At 42.4% G+C, this 11,295-nt stretch overlaps 1 protein-coding gene across 2 annotated transcripts; it reads right to left on the bottom strand.

Annotated features, from left to right (window-relative positions):
* Positions 1-218: 218 nt before the first annotated feature.
* On the bottom strand, positions 219-10,675 carry LOC112563939 (high-affinity choline transporter 1-like). Of its 2 annotated transcripts, none has more exons than XM_025238416.1 (10): positions 10,503-10,669; positions 6,803-7,006; positions 6,109-6,216; positions 5,563-5,718; positions 4,593-4,741; positions 3,617-3,763; positions 1,937-2,066; positions 1,573-1,799; positions 1,072-1,340; positions 219-804 (listed from the first exon to the last, which is right to left on the bottom strand). In XM_025238416.1, the coding sequence occupies exons 2-10, from the start codon at positions 6,975-6,977 to the stop codon at positions 549-551; spliced, it is 1,617 nt and encodes a 538-aa protein (XP_025094201.1). In that variant the 5' UTR covers positions 6,978-7,006; positions 10,503-10,669; the 3' UTR covers positions 219-548. The 2 variants fall into 2 exon arrangements, with proteins under 2 accessions (XP_025094201.1, XP_025094210.1); XM_025238425.1 differs by having other exon boundaries at positions 666-804; positions 3,617-3,801; positions 4,561-4,741; positions 10,503-10,675.
* Between the last annotated feature and the right edge of the window lie 620 nt (positions 10,676-11,295).

Here is an 11,295-nt window from a genome sequence, read left to right as displayed (position 1 = left end):
GATGAGTACATATCCGTGTTTGCACCTCTTATATTTGTGTTCGTGTTTCGATCCGTTGGTCAGACCGTACGCGCTTGGACTGTGTGTGTGTGTGTTAATCGTGCTTTGTAACAATCGTTTTGTCATGGGCTATGGGGATTCTGACAAGTAAAAACCGTTAGTGACAGTTTACTGAAAAATCCCTCGCATCAATATAAAAAATGCTCAAGATATCAACGTCAGCCATTGAAATCATAATGTACATTAAAACACGTTTACATGCATGAGTGAGCAGCTTTACGAAAACAGTTCACCACACAGACCACTAGTAGTACCACGCGATAACAAATAATGATGAAAAATAAAAATAAAAGACTTCAAGGGGAAAACCTAAGTCACCGTCTGCTACTTATTCTACATGCCGATACGAAAGTCTGTATGACATCTAACTCCAGCACAACCAAATACAGCCACCAACAAGCACAATATATGTGACAACCTCAACTTCTCAGACTTGACAGCCGGTGGACCACTCCCTTCACGTAGGCTGGGCCGTCGTCACAATGCCGTCATCTCGTCTTTTTCGTTAAACGTTTCATCGCCTGATGTGAACGCCAAGTTGACGGCTCCGTTCTGAGGACGACGGCGCTCTGTTTGCGGGTCCAGCTTGAAACAGTGGAAGATGTCCATGTTGGGGGGCAGGAGGTTCTCCTAAACACCTGCCGGGCGCCGGCCGACACACCCAGGTGAGAGGCAAGGGAGATAAACATGGCAAGAGTCCGAAAGGGAACTTCTGGCCGTTTTGAGGGTCGTACCAGGGGAACGCTGGCTCAGACAAACAGGAGAAAACGTTTCTTTTAGGATAAGGTACTGTAAACTGCGCGCACCCATGTGTTTCTCTCTTTTTTTTTTTAACATACAAATACGCGCATCACACACACACACACAATTGAATTAAGATGTTCATTCATTCAAGCCAAAATTTCTCATCTTAGACTAACAAGTTTTGCATTCTAATAAGTCGCATGTTGTCTCACCACAAACTAATAAGATTGCATTCTCATCACTAACTAACAAATCTTACGTTCTTACCTATAGCAGGTGGGAGATTGAGGCCGGGCTCGCCTCCTAGCAGGCGGAAGAGGAGGCCGAAGACGAAGGCTGCCAGAGACCCGTATGTATTGCTCCAGCGCACGAAAAGCACGCACAGCAGCTGGGGGAAGAGGATGACGTAGACGAAGTCGGAGGACAGCGCCCACAAGGTAGTACACAGATGTGACTGTGAGGGCCAGACCGCAGGCCAGCCCAGCGATGACCACTTGTGCACACCTCATTACCCACACCGTCATCGTACCTGATGGCTGCAACAACAGAAAGTGGAGATAGTCTGTTATCATTCAAACAAAGACACCCCGATGGACCTTCAGAAAAATAGCCATATTCTTCCATTTCTGACCATCAACTATTTTTTAATAAATTATACATGGGACACCATGAATTTTATTGTCAAGACTCAAATCTCAGTATTAACAGGACCACAGCAAGGACTAAACCGGTAGGAGTGGGGCTAATTTGGGAGGAGCCTTCACTTACGCGTTGTCCCCTCGCTAGCTGATACATGACGCCGAAGACATTGCAGGCGAACATGCTGGAGGCAGACAGGAAGGAGGAGTCGGTGGAAGACATGACAGCAGCAGAGATGGCGCCCAGCCCCACGAAGGACACCGCCACTGGCGTCATGTGAAAGTACACCAGGGGCAGAGTCAGCGCGACATCCTCTTGGGCCAAGCTGGGCTGCCCATAAGCCGTCTTGTTCCAGTCTGCATGATTCCAAAAAAAAAAAAAGGAAAAAACACAAATCTCAAAACTTAAAAAAAGTATTGTCTAGGGCAGTTAATAAATCGGTAGAATGACAAAATAATGTTGATGAATACCGAGTCACCAACAGCGAGCTTACCTGCAGTGGCAGCCACGGCTCCCAGCAGAACAGGAGGCACCGCCAGGATGAGGCAGCCCAGAGCTCCGAGAACAGAAAGACCGCGGGCGATAGCAACTGTCTTGGCCGACAGAGCCCGCTGCCAGTACACCTGTCACCAACAAACAGGACAGGTGGTGCCAATAGCTACACGCTTAGGGAGCGAGTGAGGGAAGAGAAGTTTTTTCATTTCGAAATTTAAGATTAGTAGATTGAGGTGATTTGTGTGTGTGTTTTGACTGTTGATACCTCATTGTCTGATTCCCATCAACTATGGCAGGAATATTCACTTTGATGACCCGGATGTCATAGACTATGTTTGCTAGTTGCACATTCCCCCGGAGCATATTTATTTTCTGACAAGTTATGGGGCATCAAAAGTACCCGTGTATTGCTACACTCACGTCGAGCACGAATACCCTTCACTAAAACGCAGTGACAATAAAATTTAAAAAAAAAACACAGGTGGATAAGTTAACGGCAGAGAGCAGCCAGGTACTAACGTGTATCAATGAGTGTAAATGATTGCTTATAAAATTCAATCATAAAATCTTTCAGATACTGCCATCATGCACGAGAGAAATAACCGGAAAACGTGCGCAGAGCTTGACAAGCCCTAGGAAGTGACAGGTGTCACCATTTGCGACACCGATCCTACACACTTTGCTTGACTGCACACACATTGCATTCTATTTCCACTTTTTTCCTGCCTTGATCATTATTCTACGCACACCCGTCTCCTCCCGATCTCCACTCTCATGCTGGCATCCCTAACTGAATGAGCCAGTAGCTGGCATGGAAAGTAACAGTATCAAGTGTCCACAGAGGACAGAAAATCGTGGGTGCTTACAATAAACAGAGAAAAGTGTAAAGTCAGGGTGCGTTTAACGACATTTTGCCTATTGTATTCATCCATACTTTTTTGCATTCAAGCTTTATTTGTTTGTTTTTTTTCCTTTTTGGTTAGACTTATAGCCACTCTTATCGTGTCATTTCAAAGAAACTTGCAGCAATTTGATCTCTTACTCTAAGTAATAATTGCTGTAAGATACGCCCCGTCAGGTAATACTGGTTTCTTTTTTATGACTTTTGACGGTTTCTTTTCATATCAGTCAAAAGAATAATGTTACATTGTCAGCCGATCAGACTCGAAAACAAGCAGAAGCGCACATCCTGTTTGCTATTAGACTCCACCTACCTATAACTTTTTCCTCGAATTCTCGCCAAGCACGAGCGCACAATTCCTGATCTGTTGTCTTCATTATCTGCAGGCTCGTGACAAGACCCCGTCTTTGAATCAAGCACAAAATTTATGAAAGAAAACATGGTCTTGAATGAACCTTCATCAAACGCATGATGATTTCCACTACTTCCCACTTTCTCATGAAAAATCACAAATTCTTAATTCCTCACTTTCTCGTTTTCCTCCAAGGGTTTATCTGTTTAAGTAACTTTTACATCAGAAAAGAGATATCAAAATAAAACCTCTTAGCAATTAAGTTTTTCTCGCATTTCAAAATTCACGTGGTGTGCGTCACTTACAGTTCTTACAGACAACTGTGAATAATAATTCTCATGAGAGAACTGGGAATCTTGGGCAGCGAAATGTACGTAATTCATGTCAAATAAAATGGCAATATTTCAGGCACACAAACCACAGACCTGCCACGGAATACCGCCAAAGATGAGAAGCAGATAATAGTCGATGTAGGTGCCGATGAAAGCAGGGTCCACAGAACCTAGCCAGGTGCTGTTCTCTGTGAGGGACCTCGCTGCCTCGTGGGTCGCAGCAAACGGCACACCAACGATCTGCAGCAGGGTTAGGGAGTATATAATTCCTTGAGTACCTGTAGATGTGAGTGATTTCAGATATATTGAAGTCAGCAAGGTATGCATGAGTAAAGGTTCATTTGCCAACAGCATTTGAAGAAAAGAAATATTTTCAGGCATTGATCTACTCGGAGAATTGGACATGAAGGTGAACGTCGCCCAACAGGTATGCCTGACCCCATTGTCCACTCCCCGATTTTTAATCGGTTAAGCAACTTTAATGCAAGTACAAAAATTTTTTACGAAATTAATCCAGAAGAGTATGTTATAACAAGTATCAAGCAAATACTTTCTATAATTAATACAATATCAATAAGAAAAGCGAACAACAATCGCTGACAACGCCTATTATTCCAAGCTCTTGTATTGTCTGTCTTAACTGCTTGATTTTTTATGGTACGAAGCTTGCATTATTGCGCTCTTTATGTGTTTTTAATTTTAATTTTATTTGATTAACTTTAGAGTAACTCTATGATGGGAAAATTCTCGTTCATGTGTAATGCACTCAAGCTTACTTTTTAATTATTAAATACGGTACCCAGGCTAACGTTCGTGCTTTCATTCGGTTTGGGCAAATTTTTGAAAACTAGATGGCGCCTTCTCTGAACGAAATATTCAAATAGACTGTAAACTACATTTATGTAGAGGAGGTGTGCGCTGATAGCAAGGACCGTGCATAAACCCGAGGAACCTTTAACAATATTCCTTCACACACGAAGCACGAAAAGGTCCGAAGGTAGTTTTTTTTTTTTAAACAGAATGCAGTCTCTTCACACCTTTCAAGTTCAATTCTAGGATCAGGACTGACCAGACCGACGAAGATGCAGATGAGCTGTACGATATCCGTGTAGGCCACAGAGTACAGGCCCCCCAGCAACGTGTACAGCAGAGCGATGGCGGCGGAGATGAGAATGGACAGACTAAGGTCGATGTCCAGAATTACCTTTAGTGTGGCACCTACACAGAAGGGCAGAAAAAGCAGCTCAGTCTTTCTTCTACTGACATTACCTTACAAGTGTGTTCCCCATCGGCAGCTGTCAATACTTGATTGCAGAGTGTACCATTGTCGACTGCTTCTCGAATAGCGGGGTTTCAGAATGGCGTATTTTGAAAGGGTCGTGATATCATTACAAATCATTTTGGCATACCGTCTGTTGAAAATGTGTGCTAATATGGCAATAGGATATGTTAAATATGCTTGTTCTTTGTATATGTCAAAAGTCTTCTGATTAAAGTCAATAGAAATCAGGGGAAGAATTACCATGGGTGCTATTTGATCTTTGATGGTCAGCATCATCTACCAAGATCGCGTCTTTTCGAGCATCGGCTACTATATACCTCTTGGTCTTGATAAGCTTACACTACACGAAGTGAAACCCCCTCTACAGCACATGTGAACTAGGCCTCTACACCTCACTACTGAGTGAACGTGACAGAGATGGCTGTTTGTCGCTATCGACTATCCACTACGTCTCAACAGTACGTCACGCACAACTGTCGACTACGCCCCAACAGATTGTGACATAGCTGTTTGTCACTGTCGACTACTGACTTTGTCTCAACAGTAGGTGACACAGAAATTTGTAAATAATTGTCTACAACTTCTTAACATATATTTCGGTACTTCACATGTCGACTGGTTTGCACAGATTACTGTCGACTGCGTTTAAACAGTAACAGGACTTACACAGTATGAATGAGTATTGAATGATGTGTGAATTATATTGCTGTCCATTCTACGTGCCGCTGTCCAGTACAAATGTGTTCTGAATACTCACCAAGAGTAGCCAAGATGGCAGCAGACCAAAACACTTCGCCAGTGAGAGCAGGGAGGTAGAGAAGACAGCCCATCAACCTTCCGTATTTCTGATGAAAAGGGTCTAAAAGAGTTGTGAAACCGCTTTTCCTCATCTTGGCAGCAAAGAACAGTCCTCCTGGTAAAGTTAAGTTTGATAAAATGTGAACTGAGGAAGAAATTTACACTATTCAGATGAACGCAATTATCATATTGTGTGGAAACAGCAGCTTAAATTTGTGGTGATCGGAGAACTTCTATGGCCTATAGAGTATGTCAATCATACCTGTAAACATTGTTTGCATGTATGTAAGTGTCATGTGCACGTGCTCACGCATGTGTTTCTATATATATATACACGATCACTGACAATTATTCAGTTCCATTCACTGTTGCGATCAGACCCTAACTAAAACAAAGACATAATGTGTAGTTTTGCATACTATCGTTTTAAACTGGCGAAACTGTAAAAGACTATCTCTTAACTAGTCTAATATTTCGACCATGGGTAGGAGGGTATCAGGCCTACCGAAAATGAGGCTGATAGTATATCCAAAGGGCGCTTGACACCAGACAAGTCCTTTCGTTCCCACGATTTCTGCGGCTCCATTGATGTAGCCGCCTCCAACCCACGTGGCTGCAAAGCAATAGTCGGATATAAAAGCGCTACTTTTAAAAGGTTAATGTTTAAATGTTTATATCTATGAATATCAAAATAAGATGATGTTTGATGACATCTTACAAAGTATCGATAAACTAATAACTTGTTTTTGCCAGGAAAATGTATGTTTGTACATGCATATCAGAGTGACAGGACGATGTAATTCTGAATGTGCGTGTGCATGTGGAAATATGCACGAATAGGAAGAGGAAAGACTGCGAATATGATGAACAAATGTTACAAAATATCAACTCAGTAAGCCAGAGAAAGACAGATTCAAAAGTTTTTTATTCTAAAAGCATTGTTTGGACAATTCCAGAACTAGTGTGAGGAGAAATCACCACAATTATTAACAAGTCTGTTTGTTTTTCTTTGACATTCTAACAGAATTCTTAAACCTTAGATCCCACACGGTGAGTTCAAAGAAAATCTTAATATTAAGATATGAATATAAAAATAATAGGCGGCAAGACCCATTCAGACAGCTATATATATTTTGTCGGACTTGGACATGGACTCTCTGAGCCAAAACTCAACGAGAGCAGTGGGAAATTATACCTACCTGTCATGGTGAAGACACCAACAAACAGCCCAATGTTGCGGCCGGCCAGAATAACATCCTGACTGTCGATGTTGCGAGCCCTGAAGCCGCTCTTCCGCGCGGCGATGAGCCCGATGACAAGGATGACGAGGTAGAAGACGACTATGGAGATCACCCCCGCTATGCTCACCGCCATTGTATGAGATGCAGGCTTGCGGTCCCTGGCTACAATTTTCGGCAATATAATGAGCAAGGCAACTTGGAATATACTGAAAGCCTATCTGGTTATAATTTGAATACAGTACGAGACTGTGTGGAATAAATCGTGAAGAGAAGGGAAGTATCAGCGCAAAAGTACAGATCTCCTTTTTTTGATAATAAAAGTGCAAATTACCTAGGGAAAAAAATCATTTAAATTTATGACCATTTAACAAATGGAAAAGGAGACACCTATGTTGTGCACTCTATTCATTCAGCATCCCAGTTCAAAAAAAAAAATGTTTCTAGCTGAAAAAGGACAAGAGATTGAAAACAGAAAAACAGCTATGAAAACTGATCGTTACCTGAAGTAATGAACTTCATGAACCTTACTGCTGTTAAAATGTTTAATGGAAATAAACACTATCTGCTGCTATATCTGATTCTATATCAAATAGTAATTAATCATATAGCAAGTCTTTCATCCAGGGGGCGCGGTCTGGTGGCACAGCATTTAGAGCCTGTGACCCATACAGTAAGGATTAAAAAATTAATGTCCTGGGTTCTGATCTCGTCTCGGGCACGTTGTTCTTTCTCTGCATGTGGCATCTGGTTACTAACTGGCTTTTTGGCCGTGCTAAGTAAAAACCTTAGTTGTTAGGCTCGGTGTAAAAAACCTATTTAAATTCTTTCCTCCCTTCTTCTAGGGGGCGCGCCCAGCAGCTTCACAAAGAGTGCACCTCGTGTCATTTTATCACTTGGTCAGTATGAAAGGTTACAAACAGACACATGGGAAGTTGTCTTTTCCACTGCCCGTATGAGACCACATTTTTATTATTATTTTCTAGGCAGTAATGCCTGTAATGGTATCAAATACAAGGACGTGAACATACAAAAGCGGCTTTGTTTTCAGCAGGATTTCCGATCAGTCAGGACGGACGTGCTTGTAAGCGGTTTTTTTTTTTTCGCACTTTAGACGTTCATATGTTATGAACTCTTGTTTTAAACAATTTTGATCTTCAGTGACAGTGTTTGCTGCTGTGACTTCTGTGCTTTCATTCGTTTGCAACAAAGTGAGCACAAAGCTTGTGGACTAACTGTTCGCAGTCATCGTGTATACGGGTGTGTGTGTGTGGGTCCGTGGGTGAGTTGGGTGGATGTGTATGCATGCTAAGAGTGATCGTGCTCATGACTAACAGGCAGTTATGTGACGTCCTTCTGTGTTTTTGGCTAATATTGTGTGCATCTCTGTGTGTGTGATAGTAATAAACGTGTGACTTGTATAGCGCATACTCACGCTCGTAAGGAGCATGCTCTTAGCGCTTGAGACAAGAACTAGATATGGATAAAATACGAAGGATGAAGGGACATCATCATCATCATCATCATCATCATCATCATCATCATCATCATCCATCAATCATCCATCAATCATCCATCCATCAATCATCCATCCATCATCAATCAATCAATCATCCATCATCCTCGTCGTCGTCGTCATCAGCAACAACTAGTTAAACAAACTTAGTCTTCGAGTTTCAGACAAAAGTCCCCATGGGGACCTCAATACTCAGTTCAAGCAACAGCCGATCTAAGAATCGAAGGACGATTTTCGTCTTGCTGTCAACTTTTTGATGGAAACATTGACGAATGTGTTGCTGTCAAGGATCGCAATGCTCTGATGTTCAGTTTGGCACTTCTCATACGCAGGCACTGTTGTAGCGCCTTCTGAAGACTGGCACGTGATGCTCGACGCCAGACTTTTTACATAAACTGAAAATGTCAGTTCACGTGCACACAATACCTTTCGCCGACCTCGAGGTGTCGTGTAAGAATACGAACATATGTATCTGCTGGCCGTCCAACACAAAGTACAAAGATAACAAGTAACACTTCTAACATGTCAGATGAAGTCGTTAGAGAGTATCGGGGAGGCTGCTTTCAAAGGAAAAGATAGTTTTAAAATTTATTGTGAGCGAATTCAAACAGCTTCACTTTACACAATAAATTCGTTAAGTAAACGCCATTATGTACTCATTTATTGTCCATTCCATTATCGTTAAGTTTGTTGTGTGGACTTCTTTGTATTTTACCGGCATAGAAATTTGAGACAGTCTGCAAAAAGAAATCGTTGCCCACCCCTGGACTATAGCGATGCGAAGATCACAGGTAAAAGTGGGACAGTACAAACAGTACCTGACCGTACGATGTACGACCTCCTTATTACCTCCCATAAATTAGGTCTATGTGTGGCGAGCCTTAGTTAAATCCAAAGCAAATAGAACAGCTCTGCAAGGAGTATGCGGCAAAACAAAGGATGAAAAGGCCACTAAATGTTGCTGGCGAGGCACGTTCACGTTCTTTAGACAGAGTCACACCTGCACTCGAGCTACTTCATACGTTTATGTTGCTGGCCATCCCTTCTCACGCGTGTCTGATGAATCATGGGGGGATGGGGATGAGAACTGGAGGTGTGTACTTACCGCTGTGTTATCCCAGCTTGTCAAGACTCGGTTCCTGATGAGAAAAGTGCCGAAGCGTCAGACTTCCGAGAGAACTCTAACTCCTATTGTATTCTCAGATGTGTTGGCAATGTGTTAGCAAACAAGTCTGGAGTTAGCGCGACATGTTGACCGAAGCTCCAATGTCTCGAATGTTCTCCCCCAAAACCATTTGGTTTCCTGTGACTTTCATACACAACTTGCCAAACTTGGTCTAATGTTCGATATTTGCCTTGTTAAGAAGGAGGGGGGCATTACTGGTACCAATGTATATTTATGTCAAACATTTCGAAGCCTCTTTTGAGGGTGGGATAAGGCGCTCTTAAAATAAACAATTGTTGCAAAGATGAATCTCTTTCGCTGCAGTTTGAACTCGATTGTTATCTGGCCACCGTCTGTCCTTCCCGAACGTCAATGGTTGAGAGATTATAAAGAAATAAAGAAGTTACAATTACAATCCGTAACTAGGGATAATTCTGGAGGAAAGTCGGTCTAATGTAAAGTTAGGCTAGAGGCTGGGTTGGCGAGATAACAAATTGAAAAGATGAGACTGTGTTTATGTGTGTATGCTGAGAAGTTTTTATTCTTATTACCCGCCTCCTCCTCATCTCGAAGGTTTCACACACTCACGCGCGCGTTTACTCCTACAGTCGTATGATGAAGGGGATAGAAAATGTCCATGAAACAGCGCATACTATGGCATTTAAATCCATGACACAAGGTCGTGAGAAAGTATCCGTTTAAAACAACGCACCTTTACACCAATCGCTAGCTTCTGTAAGAGTACAGCCAGAAAGTGGTCGAGTGTAGCTAACTGTTTACTTGCCACGACTGTCCAAAGCCGATGTGACGAGACATTCTCAGACCTTCACCACCACTACCCACAGCTACCACCATACAGTAGTGAACAAGAATTAAATGATTTCCCTTGATGTTTTTTGCTTAAATCAGAGCAACGACTGAAAGTTTACTTCCTAATATTCGTGTTTATAGTTTATAAATATATAAAACCTTGTACTCACCCCACCTGAGTAGCAACAGCTTAGTCCTTAGACTAAATGTGCCGATCACGCCTTTATTACCCACGACCTCGACTGTAGTTCCACCTGCTACCTATGCAGAGCGGCTTACAGTGAGTGCGTCTCGACAGGTTTACAACACTTAAACAGGATGTAAGCCACAAGGTGCAAAGAATTTTTATCTACGAATCCAGTCAACACGTATAAAAATGAGTACAGACAGTGGTCGTGTGGGGATGCAGGTAATTAAAACAGTGTTCATTCTTTAATAGAAGCTATGATACGACTTTATTTGTCTCGCGCATTCTATCCCTCCCTCCCACAAAGTCGCATACGGACAACGGACGCTGAAGCAGTTATAATCCAAAGATCGTTTCTTTATAAGTGGGCGGACTATAGCAGACCTGAACTCGAGAGGAAAGTGCCCGACGTGAGAAAAGCACTAATAAAATAGGTTATATGTGGTAACAGGACATCTGGACAATCAACAAGCAGAGGGGATGGAATAGGATCAAGCTAACATGTTTTGGGGCTGCTCTTTAGACAAATTTCATTAACAAACTGTTAACCAACTGGCTCTCTTCACTCTTCTCTGGTTTTCAAAACCTTTTTGGTTTTGTTTGTCTTCATACTGCTCGTGTCCTGAATCGTTCACCAAGTCAATAAGTTTGACGAACCCGAGACGTTGAATAACTCTGGACGAACGAAACATGTATAGTTGCATACGATCAACTCGAATCCGCCATATCGCCATCCAAGAGTTACTACACAGTAACGTAAGAGTAGCGCCCCCTGT

Source organism: Pomacea canaliculata, linkage group LG1, assembly GCF_003073045.1.
Source record: "Pomacea canaliculata isolate SZHN2017 linkage group LG1, ASM307304v1, whole genome shotgun sequence".
Lineage (NCBI taxonomy): Eukaryota > Metazoa > Mollusca > Gastropoda > Architaenioglossa > Ampullariidae > Pomacea > Pomacea canaliculata.
Note: the sequence above shows the minus strand (reverse complement) of the source record. Positions and strands in the feature narration are given on the sequence as shown.